This window comes from Entelurus aequoreus, linkage group LG07 (genome assembly GCF_033978785.1).
Source record: "Entelurus aequoreus isolate RoL-2023_Sb linkage group LG07, RoL_Eaeq_v1.1, whole genome shotgun sequence".
Classification (NCBI taxonomy): Eukaryota; Metazoa; Chordata; class Actinopteri; order Syngnathiformes; family Syngnathidae; genus Entelurus; species Entelurus aequoreus.
In genome coordinates this window covers 64,415,469-64,435,525 of record NC_084737.1, presented here as the reverse complement: position 1 = coordinate 64,435,525, position 20,057 = coordinate 64,415,469, and the positions used below count along the sequence as shown (strand labels likewise).

At 41.0% G+C, this 20,057-nt stretch overlaps 1 protein-coding gene and 1 pseudogene across 1 annotated transcript; one reads left to right on the top strand and one right to left on the bottom strand.

The window, feature by feature from the left end:
• Positions 1-529: 529 nt before the first annotated feature.
• On the bottom strand, positions 530-18,080 carry cfap126 (cilia and flagella associated protein 126). The gene is made up of 6 exons (XM_062054718.1): positions 18,022-18,080; positions 17,867-17,929; positions 14,515-14,589; positions 14,222-14,422; positions 10,127-10,348; positions 530-730 (listed from the first exon to the last, which is right to left on the bottom strand). Exons 1-6 carry the CDS (start codon positions 18,046-18,048, stop codon positions 530-532), a joined length of 789 nt encoding a protein of 262 aa, XP_061910702.1. The 5' UTR covers positions 18,049-18,080.
• A 313-nt stretch (positions 18,081-18,393) lies between these two features.
• LOC133653160 (uncharacterized) lies at positions 18,394-19,574 on the top strand (annotated as a pseudogene).
• The last annotated feature ends 483 nt before the right edge of the window (positions 19,575-20,057 follow it).

Here is a 20,057-nt window from a genome sequence, read left to right as displayed (position 1 = left end):
GAATGAAACAAGCAAAATACAAATCATATAAAACATAAAAACATATTTTTAAATCCCCTTAAACGATCTCCAGTATACAGGCACACTGTAGAACAATAAAAATAGAATCCCTACTAAACCAATAAAATCATTGTGATGAAAGTGCTATAGCATAATAAATAAATACAATCACCATGTGATAACCTTATTTAAGCATGTGATGGCAGCAGGTACAAAAGTATCGTTTAGTCCTACAAAGAGGAACAATGAACTGCCGACCAGAGCGAAGGAGCTGGGATTCACTGTGTAAAAGAGGATGGATGCAGTGGTGAATAATAGAGCTCACCTTGCGCTGCAGCTGTGTGGCATAGATGCCTGATAGGCTGAGTTGCGGCTCACCTATAAGCTTACTAGCCCACTTTACAATTTGATTTAGTGCAGACTTGTTTCTCAAGGACAAACTACCAAACTATGACACTAGGTAGAAGGACAGAATCGATTTATAGGAGTGACAACATGGTTCTATCTATGTGGAGACGTGACAGTTTCATCAGGCAATAAAGACGTCGGTTTCCTTTTTACACACCGCCTCGCAGTTCATCTCGAAGGTCAGCTTTGAGTCTATGACCGTGCCAAGGTATTTGTAGCTGTCCACACAGCCTACAGGCTGACCTTTGATGACTGTGGAAGGTTTGGCACTGGTGTGGGTTCTAAAATCAATAATCATGTCCTTCGTTTTGGATATGTTGAACTGTAAAAAGGATTACTCACACCAGCTGAAAAATTCACTACAGGACCATGGATGGACTCATTTCCGCTAAGAAGACTGACAATTACCTGCAAATTTCACTGGCATACTGTTAGCAGGCTTAACTCTGGCACCTGTTTGTGTACAGGATAAAAAGGGCTGAAAGCACACACCCTTGAGGTGAGCCAGTTGAAGAGTGTGATAACTCGGATAAAATACCATTCACCTTGACTTGTTGGGAATCTTGAATTAATCTTTCAGCACATACACAATGTTGACATCTATAGTTATATTTTGATAATCATAAATTAATCTTTCAGCACATACACAATGTTGACACATATTTATATTTTGATAAACAATCATAAATGAATCTTTCAGCACATACACAATGTTGACATCTATAGTTATATTTTGATAATCATAAATTAATCTTTCAGCACATACACAATGTTGACACATATTTATATTTTGATAAACAATCATAAATGAATCTTTCAGCACATACACAATGTTGACATCTAGTTATATTTTGATAATCATAAATGAATCTTTCAGCACATACACATGTTGACATCTATAGTTATATTTTGATAAACAATCCTAAATGAATCTTTCAGCGCATACACAATGTTGACATCTAGTTATATTTTGATAAACAATCATAAATGAATCTTTCAGCACATACACAATGTTGACATCTATAGTTATATCTTGATAAACAATCATAAATGAATCTTTCAGCACATACACAATGTTGACATCTATAGTTATATTTTGATAAACTATCATAAATGAATCTTTCGGCATATACACAATGTTGACATCTTTAGTTCTATTTTGATAAACAATCATAAATAAATCTCTCAGCACATACACATGTTGACATCTATAGTTATATTTTGATAAACAATCATAAATGAATATTTCAGCACAAACACAATTTTGACATCTACAGTTATATTTTGATAAACAATCATAAATTAAACTTTCAGCACTTCCTAAATGTAGACATCAATAGTCATATTTTGACAAATTATAAATGAATCTTTCAGCACATACACAATGTTGACATCTATAGTTATATTTTGATAAACAATCATAAATTAATCTTTCAGCACATACACAATGTTGACATCTATAGTTATATTTTGATAAACAATCATAAATGAATATTTCAGCACATACACAATGTTGACATCTATAGTTATCACAATGTTGACATCTATAGTTATATTTTGATAAACAATCATAAATGAATATTTCAGCACATACACAATGTTGACATCTATTGTTATCATAATGTTAACATCCATAGTTATATTTTGATAAACAATCATACATTAAACTTTCAGCACTTCCTAAATGTTGACATCTATAGTTATATTTTGACAAATAATCATAAATTAATCGTTCAGCACATACACAATGTTGACATCTGTAGTTATATTTTGATAAACAATCATAAATTAAACTTTCAGCACTTCCTAAATGTTGACATCTATAGTTATATTTTGACAAATAATCATAAATGAATCTTTCCGCACATACACAATGTTGACATAGTTATATTTTGATGAACAATCATAAATTAATATTTCAGCGCTTGGCAAGCAACCTTGTGGTGAGCATTACCGCCACCTACTGTAATGGAGTGTGGATCGAGGTGGATTCCTACTCTAAATTATTTTATTTAACCCAGTGTTTTTAAAAAATGTGTGTATTGCTTTATAACCTGTATGTTCTGAGTGCAATCCTAATATATCTCCCACTGCTAACCTAATATTCTCTTTCGCTAACTTATTTCCCAGTATTTCCCTTTCTCTATTATATTTTCTACAATGTATTAAAACATGTCTTACATTTTCTATCTGTTGGCAAGAATCACACAGTCCTGTAGCATGTTTCCCCATCAATTTCAATGAACTATTTAGATATGTATGTCCTAATCTCATTCTAGTAATAATGTCTTCTTCCTTCCTATTTCTATTGCCTCCTCTCATTACACCTACTCTCCTCTGGACTTTGTAATACTCTCTACCTTTTGTTTCCTTATTCCAATTATCCTGCCACTTTTTATTGTGTTCTATCTTAATTATGTTCTTCACTTCTTCTTTACTGTGCTTAATCTCCATGTTTACTTCTGTTTTAGTGGTTGCTTGTTTTGCATACTTATCAGCTAATTCGTTCCCCTCAACTCCTACATGAGCAGGAACCCAAAGAAATGTTACCACACCTCCCGCTTTACTTATTCTGTAGACTGCCTGAACTATTTCATAAACTAAATCTTGTCTTGTTTCCGACGCTATGTTTTTTATGCTAGTCAATGCACTGCTGGAGTCTGAGCACACGACTGCTTTTCTTGCTTTATTTTCTTCTATCCAATTAATTGCCATATAAATTGCTACCAATTCTCCCGTAAAAACAGATAATTTATCACTAATTCTTTTATTTAATACTATGTTTCCTTGTGGAATAACAGCTGCTGCTCCTACCTTATTATTTATAGTTTTTGATGCATCTGTGTACACCACGATGTTGTCTAAAAAAGTTTCCTCAATCCATTGTTCTATCTGGTAACTATTTAAATTTCTATTCTTTAGTAATTGCATGTTTACATTTGGGTTTTCATACATCCACGGTGGTATTGCAGGGATTGGTACTGTAGGGCTAACTTTAATATTATCAATTTGAACTTTATTACATCTGTCTCCTATTATCCACCCAAAACTATTCATTTTTTTCTTCTCTTTTTCTTGGCAGTTTAATAGTACTTGATGGGTTGGATGTCCTTGCTTGGACCCTTTTAAGTTTGCCCAATAAACTACTGACAGTTGATCTCTCCTCATATCTAAAGGTTTTTCATTCATCTCTACTTGTAATGCTGCAACTGGGGTTGATTTAGTAGCTCCACAACATAATCTTAAAGCCTGTGATTGGATCCTGTCTATTTTCCCAAGTAATGTTTTTGCAGCAGATTGATAAATAATGCATCCATAATCAATAACAGATCGTATTAAACTGATGTATATTGCTTTCAATGTCTGCCTATCAGCCCCCCAGTCTTTACCCCTCAACGCCCTCATTATATTTAACACCTTTATACTTTTCTCCACTATTTTGCTGATGTGGGTTGACCAGTTAATATTTTTATCAAACCATATACCCAAATATTTAAATACTTGTACCTCTTCTATATTTTCTCCATAGAGTTTAATTTGGATCTTGTTTTGTACTTTCCTCTTTGTAAAATTTATGACTTTTGTCTTTCCAACAGAGAATCTTAAACCCCACGCCGTTCCCCATTCTTGAACTTTATTTACCGCTTTTTGAATCTTCTTTTCTATATGATTAGTATTTCTACCTCTTTTCCACATCACTCCATTGTCAGCAAACAGTGCCACATCCACTGACCCTTCCACTTCACTAAAAACTTCATTTATCATTATTGAAAATAATACTGGACTTATTTTACTCCCTTGCGGGGTCCCATTTTCCACTTCATATACTCTGCTGTATTCATTCTCTATTTTTACTAATATTTTTCTACTTGTTAAGAAGTCTTTTATCCATCTACACATTTTCCCTCTAATCCCAATTCTATTTAGTTTTATCAACAACCCCTGTTTCCACAACATATCATAAGCTTTCTCTATATCAAAAAATACTGCAATTATACTTTATTTATTTATTTGTCCCGTTCTAATTTCCTCTTCCAGCTGCACTGTTGGGTCGTTTGTGTTTCTTGCTTTGCGAAATCCACTTTGGTAGTTTTTTATTATTTCTTTTGACTCTAAATAATATACTAGTCTTTCATTAATAATTTTTTCCATTACTTTACCCAAATTTCAGGTCAATGCTATCGGCCTATAATTACCTGCCTCTTCCGGGTCTTTCCCTGGTTTGCATATCGGAATTAATTATTACAGCTTCTTTCCACTCTGCTGGTAATTTCCCTTCTTCATATATCCTATTATATAATTTCAAGACCACTTCTTTGCCAATGCTGCTTAAGTTTTTGATCATCTGATAACTCACCTGGTCTTTTCCTGGTGTTGTATTTTTAACCTTTTTCAATATTCGAACCATTTCATTCAAAGAAAATTTCATATCTATAGTGTTGGTTAAACTATTATCATTGTCTTCCACCATTTCCCCAATATTTAAACTAATTGTTTCTTCTCTCTTTTGTTTTTCTACATTTCTCAAATTATCATACTGTGCACTTTAACAAATGTCTTTGCTAAAAGTTCTGCTTTTTCTTTATTTTCTTCCACACACCGTGTCCCATCTTTCATCACATGATTTTTATGTTCACTTCTGATCCCTGACATTTTCTTGATCATTCCCCACACTTGGCCTAAAGGAGTAGTTCTATTTAATGATTCACAAAACGTTCTCCAATAGTGTTTTTTTTGTATTTTTAATAACGTACCTTACTTTTAGCTTGGTGCCTTTTATATTGGATCATATCTTGGAAATTATGTGTTCTTCTCAATATTCTAAATGCTCTATTCCGTTCTTTTATTGCGTCTGTGCACGCTTGTGTCCACCACGGCACTATCTTCCTTCTTTCCCCTATACTACTCCTTGGTATGCTCTTTTTGGCTGCTTCTATTATGCACTTTGTAATATCTGTATTCAGTTGTTCAATATCTTGATATATATCCACTTCCTTTAATGTCATGTCGGTACTTTCCCTAAATTGTCCCCAATCACCGTGATTATACTTCCATCTTCCTTCTTTTTTAGTGCTTTCTGTCCTTTGGTTTATGTTTATGTGAATGAAGATTGGGTAGTGATCACTTCTTATAGTGCTGTCTTTATTTACTTCCCACTCTACCTTTCCTGCTAACCCTTGTGACACCAGTGTTAAATCTATTGCTGTTTCTTTACCCGTAACTACATCTAATCTTGTTCCCGACCCATCATTCACACACACCAGTTCTTTTTCCTCCAAAAATGCTTCCAATGTTTCCCCATTCCAGTCATCCCTTTCACCCCATATTGTGCTATGTGCATTAAAGTCACCACACCAAATGATATTGCCACTCCAGTGCTCGACTATTTTTTCTAGTTGATGAATTTGTAATTTCTTACACGGATTATAGAAGTTTAGCACTTTGTATCTTTCTTTATTATTCCATACTTCTACCCCTACTATTTCTATTTCTAGTTCTTGTTTTTCTTTTAATATTGTATAATGCATGTCTTCTTTAATAAATATGGCACATCCTCCTCCTTGCCCATCATTCCTATCTTTACGTATTGTTACGTATCCTTTTATTATAAAGCTCAATTTTGGCTTCAGCCAGGTTTCTTGAATACATATTATATGTGGTTTATTTTTCATATTATTAATATGTCCCTTTAGTTCCTGTCCGTTTGCTACTAAACTTCTGGCATTCCACTGAATAATTAACATGGCGTTGGATTGTGGTAACATGACTCTGTCTCGTCTACTCTCTGTAGTTCACCTTGTACCTGTTCCCAAGATAGTTCTTTTAAATTTAAGAACTTTGCTGCTGCTTTGACAATTATTTTGATCTTCTCAGTTTTATTTCTTGCCTGTTCTGTACAGTTTATGACATATGCCAGGAACACAACTAGCTTGTCCATAGAAAGTCCTGTACTTGCTGCCTCTTGTTTATTACTTGAACTATTGCCACTTCTGTCTCGTTCTGAACTATTCTCACTTCTATCTTGTTCTGCACTTTCTTGATTTCTTACATTAACTGCCTCTGCGTATGTAATATTTCTTTCTACTCTGATTTGCTGTACTTCTGTTGCCTGTTTCCTAATGACACATCCCCCATACGCTGCTGTGTGATTCCCGCCAGTTACAACATTTGACCAGATCATTATCTCCACATTGTCCATATTCATGCTCCCCTCCACACCTTCCACATCTCAACTTAGCATGACACACACTGACTATGTGCCCATAGCGTTGGCACTTGAAGCAGCGTACTGGGGGTGGGACGTAAGCTCTAACATAAAAGCTTAAAAACCCAATCATAATTCTCTGCGGGAGGACTTCCTTGACAAACTGTACTAATACTGATTCGCTCTCCGTCTTTTCTCCATTTCTATATGCCATCATTCTTGTCAACATCTTGACAGTTCCCCCTTTTATTTGTCTTTTCAATTCTTCTAAATTTTCACCTCTTGGAATTCCTGTCACTACTCCTCTTGCCCCCTTTCGTTCTCCCACTTCGATTTTTTCCTTTATTATCTTATTGCAGTTTTTGCAACCGCATTGCTTTACTTTTTTGCTCTTCCTTTTTGCATTTAATCAAAAGTCGTCCGTCCCTAAGCACCTTTGCTATCTCCACCTCTCCGATGTCCTTCTTTAACCCCTTAACCAGTGTCATTAAACTTATGTCATTCATGTCTTGACTTGATTTAAATCATAATTGCCAACCTTGAGACCTCCAATATCGGGGGGTGGGGGGGGGGGGGGGGGGGTTGGGGGCGTGGTTATTTACCACTAGAATTCACCGACTCGAATATTTCATATATATTTCATATATATATATATATATATATATATATATATATATATATATATATATATATATATATATATATATATATATATATATATATATATATATGTGTATGAAATACTTGACTTTCAGTGAATTCTAGCTATATATATATATTTATTTTATTTACATAAAAGAAATACTTGAATTATCTATCCATTAGATGGCAGTATTGTCCTGTTTAACTTCTCCGTTCATGACTGAGAAATCATTTCGGCCACCGTGTTCAATGGAGAAGTCTGTTCTACATATTTACAGGCAACATACACCTTCCCCTTCGAACTGTCCTGGATGAACTGAAATTCTTGTTTCCATTCGTTTTGGAACTTGCAAGCGTATTTATATTGTGGGAAAGCGGACGTGAGAATAGGCTGTCCCCACTCAGTCTCAGGTCTGCATTGAGCTGGAGGGGGCGTGGCCTCCAGCTCCGGCTGAATACCGAGAGTTTGTCGGGAGAAAATCTCTGCCGGGAGGTTGTCGGGAGAGGCGCTGAATAACGGGATTCTCCCGCTAAAAACGGGAGGGTTGGCAAGTATGTTTAAATGTATATATAATCCTATAATTATCTTCCATAGTCTTTTTCCTTTTTTCTACTTCTTCATCTTCTTCATGGGCTCTTTTAGCACTCAACTTTCCTTCATGCCCTCCACTCCCCTTCTTTCCTTTCTCCCCTCTAGTCCTATCCACGTCCATACCTTCCTCATACATCCCGTCACTATCCCCTTCCATCTCGATCCAGTCACAAAACAGTTTATGCACAACCGCCAAGAAGATTTGGATACTCACGTGTTTAGCCACCGCTCTTGGTTTACTTCCGCCTTCTGTCACGGTGACGTCGCGATCCAGGAAGAAGTCACATGACGGAATACAAGCAATACAGACCACGGCTGAGAAACAATTATTTTTTGCCGGCCCTCTAGGTGGCGCTTGCAGTGCTGGCCCTATGGTTAAGAAACACTGACTTGCAGTATTTAAAGGCCTACTGAAATCCACTACTACAGACCACGCAGTCTGATAGTTTATATATCAATGATGAAATCTTAACATTGCAACACATGCCAATACGGCCGGGTTAACTTATAAAGGGCAATTTTAAATTTCCCGGGAAACTTCCGGCTGAAAACGTCTTTGTATGATGACATTTGCGCGTGACGTCACGGGTTGAAGCAGACATTTTGGAATAGCACGGTGGCCAGCTTAAGTCGTGTTTTCACCACATAATTCCACAGTACTCTGGACATCTGTGTTGGTGAATCTTTTGCAATTTGTTTAATGAACAATGAAGACAGCAAAGAAAGCTGTAGGTGGGAAGCGGTGTATTAGCGGCCGGCTGCAGCAACACAACCAGGAGGACTTTGAGTTGGATAGCAGACGCGCTACCGTGAGTACAGCTTTGGCTTCCAAATGTTTGATCGCTTGACCGTACGTGCGTGCCGCTATGTGCATGTCACGTAGGTAACTTTGGGGAAATATTCTTGCCGACTCTGATGGCGGCCGGGGTGTCGTCGAAAGCTACAACGCCGTCCGCCGCCGCGTCGCTGTCCTCACCTGTCTGGGTTGACTTCCTCCGTCTCCGGGCCGCCGACCGCACCGATCACCGTGGTGAAGTGTTTCGTCGCGCCGTCGATCGCTGGAACGCAGGTGAACACGGGTGTTGATGAGCAGATGAGGGCTAGCGTAGGTGGAGAGCTAATGTTTTTAGCATAGCTGTCGAGGTCCTGTAGCTAAGTTAGCTTCAATGGCGTCGTTAGCAACAGCATTGCTAAGCTTTGCCAGGCGGCACAGCATTAACCGTGTGGTTACAGGTCCAGGGTTTGGTAGTATTGTTGATCTTCTGTCTATCCTTCCAGTCAGGGGCTTATTTCTTCTGTTTCTATCTGCATTTAAGCACGATGCTATCACGTTAGCTCCGTAGCTAAAGTGCTTCGCCGATGTATTGTCGTGGAGATAAAAGTCACTGTGAATGTCCATTTCGTGTTCTCGACTGTCATTTTCAAGAGGATATAGTATCCGAGGTGGTTTAAAATACAAATCCGTGATCCACAATAGAAAAAGGAGAGAGTGTGGAATCCAATGAGCCCTTTTATCTAAGTTACGGTCAGAGCAAAAAAAGATACGTCCTGCACTGCACTCTAGTCCTTCACTCTCACTTTCCTCATCCACGAATCTTTCATCCTGGCTCAAATTAATGGGGTAATCATCGCTTTCTCGGTCCGAATCGCTCTCGCTGCTGGTGTAAACAATGTGCAAATGTGAAGAGCCCTTCAACCTGTGATGTCACGCTACTTCCGGTACAGGCAGGGCTTTTTTTTATCAGCGACCAAAAGTTGCAAACTTTATCGTCGATGTTCTCTACTAAATCCTTTCAGCAAAAATATGGCAATATCGCGAAATGATCAAGTATGACACATAGAATGTATCTGCTATCCCCGTTTAAATAAGAAAATTTCATTTCAGTAGGCCTTTAAACAAGCTTTTAATATTTTATTGCTGCCATAATATATGTCTATAAGTCAAAATGTGTAATGATGATGAAACACCAAAGTAGGTGAGCACTGAGCTATTCTTGTCTTCACTACAGATCAGATTTCACCTCATTAACAGATCATGATGACTTTGGTCACACCGTGAAGTTTTATAGTGTAAAAATGATTTTCTTTGCCAGTTTATTTTTGCACCACCGAATCAGGAAGTTGCGATTTATGAAAGCGATACCAAACTGAAAGGACGATCCATGGAAAACGATATTGACTAAGTTGGTTCGATTTCTGACTGTTTCAAGTCTGATTTTCCGTGCAGCGGTTGGAAGTCCAGTTCATGGTAGTCGAAACTCGACGCTGCGTGGGCTCACTTGGTCGATGCTCCCGGTGTTGGGTCTCGTGCTGACGGCCTCAGAGCACAAGGTGGACTCGCTCTGGCTCTGTGCGCTCATCACAGAAGCCACAGCAGTCTGCCCTTTGGCGACGGACGATGCACGATCAACGAGCGTGACCTGCTTCTGTCGGCCATATTTGTGGTCTGCAGTAACCGGGAGGTTTGTAGACAAGGCGGCAGAGACGTCAGTCCTCGATCTCTGAAACCATGGAGGGACAATACAGAAGCTCTTATTTCAAATCTATTTCAAGTCTAAATAGGTGAGATCAGCTGATACCAATCACATGTATTAACTGTGAATGTTATGGCGTGTGCTATTGACGGTGTAACAATATCAGCAATATCAACACAATATTTAAACTATACTTCCTTATTCTCTTTTATTACATAAATGTATTTGTTTGATCAAAACGTACACAACAACTAAACAAAAGTCAAAACTACTAGCTAGTACTCTTTTAAATACTTGGATTTTTGCCCTCAAAATCATTCTGTGTCCAGGGAATCCTTCCCTGAATTTGTGAATATGTACAATAACAAAATTATTTTTTGAAAATAAAAAGGACTTAGTCACTATTGTTTTGATCATATTCTGATACTGCTCTTTGTATCAACACTACAGATACATGGATGGATCCACCCTCCCCTTACGTGTATGTCTGACCGCTACACGGTATGGGGGCCGTTAGGGACATTATTCAGAATTACCTCTTACGCACCCTACTGAAATCCTCTCATGCACACTACTGCACTTTTTTTCTGTCACACAAACTACTAAAATCCTCTCAACTGAAAAAATAATTCTCCCACACACTGAGTGTGTAGTACAAAGTAGTGTGTGAGAGGATTTCAGTAGTATGCGTGAGAGGATTTCAGTAGTGTGCGGGGGATTTCAGTAGTGTGTGACAGGATTTCAGTAGTGTATATGAGAGGATTTCAGTAGTGTGGGTGAGAGGATTTCAATAGTGTGTATGAGATGATTTTAGTAGTGTGTGAGCCTGGGAAACGAAAATACTTAAAGTAAAAAAGTTAAAGTACCAATGATTGTCGCACACACGAGGGGTGGTGAGATTATCCTCTGCATTTGACCCATCACCCTCACCCCCTGGGAGGTGAGGGGAGCAGTGAGCAGCAGCGGTGGCTGTGCCGGGGAATAATTTTTGGTGATTTAACCCCCAATTCCAACCCTTGATGCTGAGTGCCAAGCAGGGAGGTAATGGATCCCATTTTTATAGTCTTTGGTATGACTCGGCCGGGGTTTAAACTCACGACCTACCGATCTCAGGGCGGACACTCTAACCACTGAGCAGGTCAAGTAAAGGTCAGGTAAAGTATAATAATATCATATTTTAAACTACTCCAGTGGTTAGAGTGTCCGCGGTAATCCTAGAACCCGTTGGTGGACACTGGCGGTGAGGGATGCCGTCAAGCTGAAGAAAGAGTCCTATCGGGTTCTTTTGGCTCATAGGACTCCGGAGGCAGCGGACAGGTACCGACAGGCCAAGCGGTGTGCGGCTTCAGCGGTCGCGGAGGCAAAAACTCGGACATGGGAGGAGTTCGGGGAAGCCATGGAAAACGACTTCCGGACGGCTTCGAAGCAATTCTGGACCACCATGCGCCGCCTCAGGAAGGGGAAGCCGTCCGGAAGTCTGCTGACCTCGACTGCAGATGTTGTGGATCGGTGGAGGGAATACTTCGAAGACCTCCTCAATCCCACCAACATGTCTTCCTATGAGGAATCAGTGCCTGGGGAATCTGTGGTGGGCTCTCTTATTTCTGGGGCTGAGGTTGCTGAGGTAGTTAAAAAGCTACTCGGTGGCCCGGGTGGATGAGATACGCCCGGATTTTCTTGAGGCTCTGGATGCTGTGGGGCTGTCTTGGTTGACAAGACTCTGCAGCATCGCTTGGACATCAGAGGCGGTGCCTCTGGATTGGCAGACTGGGGTGGTGGTTTCTCTTTTTAAGAAGGGGAACCGGAGGGTGTGTTCCAACCATCGTGGGATCACACTCCTCAGCCTTCCCGGTAAGGTCTATTCAGGTGTACTGGAGAGGAGGCTACGCCGGATAGTCGAACCTCGGATTCAGGAGGAACAGTGTGGTTTTCGTCCTGGTCGTGGAACTGTGGACCAGCTCTATACTCTCGGCAGGGTCCTTGAGGGTGCGTGGGAGTTTGCCCAACCAGTCTACATGTGCTTTGTGGACTTGGAGAAGGCATTCGACCGTGTCCCTCGGGAAGTCCTGTGGGGAGGGCTCAGAGAGCATGGGGTATCGGACTGTCTGATTATGGCGGTCCGCTCCCTGTACGACCAAAATGATTCCCGGGCGCGGCGCCGCTGCTGCCCACTGCTCCCCAAGGGGATGGGTCAAATGCAGAGGACAAATTTCACCACATCTAGTGTGTGTGTGACAATCATTGGTACTTTAATCTTTAATCTTAATCAGTGTCAGAGCTTGGTCCGCATTGCTGGCAGTAAGTCGGACATGTTTCCAGTGAGGGTTGGACTCCGCCAAAGCTGCCCTTTGTCACCGATTCTGTTCATAACTTTTATGGACAGAATTTCTAGGCGCAGTCAATGCGTTGAGGGGATCCGGTTTGGTGGCTGCAGGATTAGGTCTCTGCTTTTTGCAGATGATATGGTCCTGATGGCTTCATCTGGCCAGGATCTTCAGCTCTCACTGGATAGGTTCGCAGCCGAGTGTGAAGCAACTGGGATGGGAATCAGCACCTCCAAGTCCGAGTCCATGGTTCTCACCCGGAAAAGGGTGGAGTGCCATCTCCGGGTTGGGGAGGAGACCCTGCCCCAAGTGGAGGAGTTCAAGTACCTTGGAGTCTTGTTCGAGAGTGAGGGAAGAGTGGATCGTGAGATCGACAGGCGGATCAGTGCGGCGTCTTCAGTAATGCGGACGCTGTATCGGTCCGTTGTGGTGAAGAAGGAGCTGAGCCAGAAGGCAAAGCTCTCAATTTACCGGTCGATTTACGTTCCCATCCTCACCTATGGTCATGAGCTTTGGGTTATGACCGAAAGGACAAGATCACGGGTACAAGCGGCCGAAGTGAGTTTCCTCTGCCGGGTGGCGGGGCTCTCCCTTAGAGATAGGGAGAGAAGCTCTGCCATCCGGGGCAACCTCAAAGTAAAGCCGCTGCTCCTCCACATCGAGAGGAGCCAGATGAAGTGGTTCGGGCATCTGGTCAGGATGCCACCCGAACGCCTCCCTAGGGAGGTGTTTAGGGCACGTCCGATCGGTAGGAGGCCACGGGGAAGACCCACGACACGTTGGGAAGACTATGTCTCCCGGCTGGCCTGGGAACGCCTCGGGATCCCCCGGGAAGAGCTGGACGAAGTGGCTGGGTAGAGGAAAGTCTGGGCTTCCCTGTTTAGGCTGCTGCCCCCGCGACCCGACCTCGGATAAACGGCAGATGGATTGATGGATGGATATATAGGGCCTATACATATTTATATATATATATATATATATATATATATATATATATATATATATATATATATATATACACACACTTTTTAATTATTTTTTAAATTGCTTTAATTAGTTTCTTATTCATTATTTTAAATGGTAGTGGTTTTAAGCATTCACACACACCAGGTATAGTAGTACAATTGTTATACTCAAATGTCATCATTTTCATTGAGGTTAATTTATACTTTTGGTACCTATCAATTAATTATAGTGTTACTTATTATTTGTATTTTTTTTCTGTGTTTTTAAAATGCTCCACATTTTTTTCAGGTGAAGGAAAATTCTAACTAGTGATGTCACTGCCAAAGCATGGAAATATGGCACCGCCTCCTGGAATTTTTACAATGAAAACAATTACAATTATTCAATTACAGCCACTATTTCAGAATAATTCCCAACAATAAAGTAATATTTGAGAAAATTAAATTATTGTAATCTACATATTAGTGACTGTTTTCTTGATTTAAAAAAAGTTATATATATAAAATTTGAAAAAACTATAACAAGCCAGTCTTTTGAACAGCTCTTTGAAAGGACCGGTTCCTCAAGACCCGGCTCCCTTCAAAGAGCCATGAATCCCATCTCTACTCACCCGCCAGCCAGCACCCTGAGGTCCATCTGTGTTTTTGCTGCCTCCTAGCGGCCCAGACTTGCCAGTGTGCTGAGGGTCTATGCCCCAGGTCTTCAGCCTGTTCATACCTTCCACAGAGCGGCTGGTCGGGTTGATGTTCTGAGCTGGAATACGAGCCGGTAGATCCCAGGTCCCTTTAAAGTCGGGCCAAGCACTGCCTTTCTAGAACATGCCACACATATTGCAGGTTGCAGAAACATACTTACAAAATTAATATGTATTATTATTATTTTTATTTTTTTTAAAGAGTTCACCTTAACCATTCCAGGAATAAGATGTCCTCTGTTGTCTGCAACAAAGGTGGTGTGGCCCTTTAGTGGTCTGGGTGACTTAAAAAAAAGAGTGCCCCGTTTTAAATAAATTCTATATATTTAAAGTGATTTTGGTCATATACAACCGCTTTGTGAATTGTATAAATATTTCTATTCATAAGATATGACTTTCTAAATACACGTGGGTTGATTCGATGGCGGAACCAATGTTCGCTCTGTACGTATTGTGTTGTAGGACGTTATTTATTGGTGCACCCGCTACGCTATCACAGAAAATAGTCAGTGTTAAATTGCCAATGTAACCACCCTAAAAAGTTTATTTAGCCCTACAGTGTATGCAGCCAATGAGGTAACTTAAAATATATAATTTTTGTACTTTTAAACACGTTTGCTACGAGTCATTTACAAACCCCGTTTCCATATGAGTTGGGAAATTGTGTTAGATGTAAATATAAACGGAATACAATGATTTGCAAATAATTTTCAACCCATATTCAGTTGAATATGCTACAGAACATATTTGATGTTCAAACTAATAAACTGCAAATAATCATTAACTTTAGAATTTGATGCCAGCAACACGTGACAAAGAAGTTGGGAAAGGTGGCAATAAATACTAATAAAGTTGAGGAATGCTCATCAAACACTTATTTGGAACATCCCACAGGTGAACAGACAAATTGGGAACAGGTGGGTGCCATGATTGGGAATAAAAGTAGATTCCATGAAATGCTCAGTTATTCACAAACAAGGATGGGGCGAGGGTCACCACTTTGTCAACAAATGCGTGAGCAAATTGTTGAACAGTTTAAGAAAAGCATTTCTCAACCAGCTATTGCAAGGAATTTAGGGATTTCACCATCTACGGTCCGTATTATCATCAAAGGGTTCAGAGAATCTGGAGAAATCACTGCACGTAAGAAGCTAAGCCCGTAACCTTCGATCCCTCAGGCTGTACTGCATCAACAAGCGACATCAGTGTGTGAAGAATATCACCACATGGGCTCAGGAACACTTCAGAAACCCACTGTCAGTAACTACAGTTGGTCGCTACATCTGTAAGTGCAAGTTAAAACTCCCCTATGCAAGGCGAAAACCGTTTATCAACACCCAGAAACGCCGTCGGCTTCGCTGGGCCTGAGCTCATCTAAGATGGACTGATACAAAGTGGAAAAGTGTTCTGTGGTCTGACGAGTCCGCATTTCAAATTGTTTTTGGAAACTGTGGACGTCGCGTCCTCCGGACCGAAGAGGAAAAGAACCATCCGGATTGTTATAGGCGCAAAGTTGAAAAGCCAGCATCTGTGATGGTATGGGGGTGTATTAGTGCCCAAGAGATAGGTAACTTACACATCTGTGAAGGCGCCATTAATGCTGAAAGGTACATACAGGTTTTGGAGCAACATATGTTGCCATCCAGGCAACGTTACCATGGACGCCCCTGCTTATTTCAGCAAGACAATGCCAAGCCACGTGTTACATCAACGTGGCTTCATAGTAAAAGAGTGCGGGTACTAGACTGGCCTGCCCGTAGTCCAGACCTGTCTCCCATTGAAAATGTGTGGCGCATTTTGAAGCCTAAAATACCACAACAGAGACCCCCGAACTGTTGAACAACTTAAGCTGTACATCAAGCAAGAATGGGAAAGAATTCTACCTGAGAAGCTTAAAAAATGTGTCTCCTCAGTTCCCAAACGTTTACTGAGTGTTGTTAAAAGGAAAGGCCATGTAACACAGTGGTGAACATGCCCTTTCCCAACTACTTTGGCACGTGTTGCAGCCATGAAATTCTAAGTTAATTATTATTTGCAAAAAAAAAATCAAGTTTATGAGTTTGAACATCAAATATCTTGTCTTTGTAGTGCATTCAATTGAATATGGGTTGAAAAGGATTTGCAAATCATTGTATTCCGTTTATATTTACATCTAACACAATTTCCCAACTCATATGGAAACGGGGTTTGTAAATGCGATGCTGTTATTGAAAAAAATTAACCTTTTGTTTAGGTAATTTCTACTGGGAGTATCTACATTGCGACTTGCGAGGCTACCACTAGGGCAGGGGTCGGCAACCTTTACCACTCAAAGAGCCATTTTGGCAAGTTTCACAAATTAAAGAAAATATTGGGAGCCACAAAAAATTTTTTTAAATGAAAAACACCGCATACAAAGCTTACATTGCTTTGTGCTATGTTAACCAGGGGTCTCGGACACACGTACCGGCACGCACTTTAATAGGAAAGTTTGATGTTAGTGCGGCCCGCGAGTTTTGAATGAATGGCGCTTGATAGTGTCATACTTGCCAACCCTCTCATTATTTCCGGGAGACTCCCAAAAACAGGGCGTGATGGCACTGCTTTTGGCGCCCTCTACAGCCTGCCCAAACAGTGTACTTGCTTGACCACATGTAGAATGCAGTTTCAGCTTGCTCACGTGAGTGACAGCAAGGCCTACTAGGTCAGCAGCCACACAGCTTACACTGACGGTAGCCGTATAAAACAACTTTAACACTGTTACGTTACAAATATGCGCCACACTTTGAACCCACACCAAAAAATAATGACAAACACATTTCTGGAAAACATCTGCACTGTAACACAACATAAACACAACACAACAAATACCCAGAATCCCATGCAGCACAACATAAACACAACACAACAAATACCCAGAATCCCATGCAGCACTAACTCTTCCGCTCAACCGACGCGCGGAGGAGGGGGGGGGGGTGATGTGTGGGAGGGTTTGGTGGTAGCGGGGGTGTATAATCTAGACCGGAAGAGTTAGGGCTGCATGGGATTCTAGGTATTGGTTGTGTTGTGTTTATGTTGTGTTACGGTGGGATGTTCTCCAGAAATGTGTTTTTCATTCTTTTTTGGTGTGTGTTCACAGTGTGTCGCGTATTTGTAACGTAACAGTGTTAAAGTTGTTTAATACGGCTACCGTCAGTGTAAGCTGTGTGGCTGATGACTAACTATGCTTTGCTGTCTCCTACGTGTGCAAGTAAAAGGTACATACAACATGTGGCTGGGCTGACACGCTGTTTGTAAATGCTATAGAGGACAATTACTGCAGTGCAATTAGGGCACGCCCTTAATTTAGTAATTACAGTGAAAATAGGATTTTATCTGCCCTGGGAGTTATCTAGGAGAGGCACTGAGATCCATAAGTCTCCTGGGAAAATCGGGGGGTCGGCAAGTATGCAGCTGAGCCGCATCAGAGTGGTCAAAGAGCCGCATGCGGCTCCGGAGCCGCGGGTTGCCGACCCCTGCACTAGGCCAACATCATAAGACAAGACAGAAGTGCTGAAATATAAAATAAATAACGCTAAGAACCTTGTTGACTTGCTTCGCCTGACACCAGTTCTGTAGCCTCTTTGGCCTGAAGGCGTCGTCATACTGCGGATGGAAACACGCGTTGTACTTAAAATATACATTTGAGAAATAAAAAATGTTAATTGTTTGAATGAATTCCAAACAACAATATTTACTTGGTTTGCTGAGTAACAGGTGGACATATTTGCGACTACACTGGAATTTACGGCTGAGTTTGTTTGGCTGCCTCGTTGCATAAACAACTCGGTCATGTGACTTATGTTAGTGTGATGTCGACAACACAAAGTCACGTTGTCACACTTGTGTCAAAGGAAACAAACTATAGCAGTGCTATGTCACTCAATTACCCATGATGTATATGTTTTAATTAAGGGGATAATCATCATATCCAGCTTAATGGTGCAATAATGCTCCCTTCTGCTGTAGGTCATACTGTTTGATATTCTACCTATAGACAATCATGTCATTTTTCCACAATAGCGACATCTGATGATTATAATAACCACAAGAATAGATCCGTAGCTTAGAAGCTGCTAGCTTATCTCATTAGCATAGTGTAGACAATCTTCTGGACACTGGACACCGTGTGAATCCCTCTCGCATCTCAAATAAAGCTGTCATGGCGTCAGGCCTGTTCGGTGTTGTCCTCCTAAACTATTGTGCCATTTTGGCCACCAATGTGATCGCGGACGATGACGCGTGTCTAGCCTACAAGCAGGATTTGACCAGCGAATATCACCCCTATGACCGATGTTTGGGAGAATTCTGCTGTGGTGAGTGCCGCCATCGGTATTGCTGCACCGACAGTAGGTATCGTTTCTCTGTGGATGATCAAAAACAGTGCGATGGTCATCCATTCTTGTCAGTGTTGATCTGCTTGATCGGCGGTTGTTTCTTTGGGATGGTGGTGTGCGACCTATGTCTGTGCAAGCTGTACCGCAGGCTCAGACCTCTGGTTGCACCAATCACCCTCACCACGGTTCTGGCCACCACCGCTCGGCTTTTCCCCCGACAACCAACGACATTGCGCAGGCAGCCCCACCCCTATCAGAGGGCCCCCGATCCAGCCCATCAGCCTGTACCAATCCAGCCGGGACATGGTAGCCAGCCAGTACCGCGACCAATGCCCACCATACCTCACCCAGGACAGCCGGTCACACTGGGACCACCGCCAACGTATCAGGAAGCCACGGGACCACCACCAACGTATCAGGAAGCCATAGGACCACCGCCATCGTATCAGGAAGCCACGGACCCTGCCTTCCCTTGCCACCCGATGCCCTACAGCCAAAGTGCATTCACCCCTGGCCAACGCTCCTAACCCACTGCAACCGCAAGCCAACGCTCCGAGGGGCCGGAAAGACTACCTGGCTGAGCCCGCGTACAACCCGGATTTTGTCTCCCTGCCTGCCAGGACTGGTTAACGGTCTCGCTGGTAAGCTGCGACATCCCGAAGGAACATTTGTCAAGTCATAATTTACCTTTCTTCGTTGAAGTGATGTTCAGATGAGGCTTTCAATAACTTGAGCCGATTGGACAAAAAGCTTCTAGCATGCTTCGGCACAAGAAACCACCTGCTGGCCAGATGTATAATTACAAACTTCTCTATCTTTACCACATAATGTGATTCATTGAATGTTTGCGTCTGGTAAAGCTTTTGGAAATGACTATCACAATTAATGCTTGATCAATGGGATTTTCTTGTTAAATTAACACATGTATAGTAAAATATGTTTTAATATGTTATTATCAAACAGTTTTTTACCGTTGCTCTCCAATAATACTGCTATTTATATATTTATTTTTTGATATGGTATTTATTTTTCATAAGTATTGAACAATACGGCAGGTTGTCTAATGTTTTTTCTGTCGCCTTAGGAAAATGTTATTAGGAGTTTCAAAAAGACGATGAGACTATGATGTAACTTGGACAATGATGTGCAGAACAGAGGACAGTTACTTCATTTTTAGTTTTAAGTGACTCCTTTTTTCCTGAATAAATTCCCGCTATTGATTTCTGGTGACTGTTTAAAAGAGAATAAAAATACAGCATGTGTTACCTCTATAGACGTAATGTTTACAGTAGGAAGCATATTCGACGACTAACATCGCAGAAAATCGATCCCACGTTAGGCATATTTTTGGCCTTTTTAAAACTTTTCGTTTTATATATCCGGATTCCAAACTGACA

Excerpts from the sequence above, each read along its gene's own strand:
- cfap126 (XM_062054718.1), bottom strand. The coding sequence starts at position 18,048 with ATGTCCACCTGTTACTCAGCAAACCAA. Across the intron at positions 17,930-18,021 it reads CCTGTTACTCAGCAAACCAA|TATGACGACGCCTTCAGGCC; the intron begins GTAAATATTGTT and ends TTCCATCCGCAG. Across the intron at positions 14,590-17,866 it reads AGGCGAAGCAAGTCAACAAG|TCACCCAGACCACTAAAGGG; the intron begins GTTCTTAGCGTT and ends CTTTTTTTTAAG.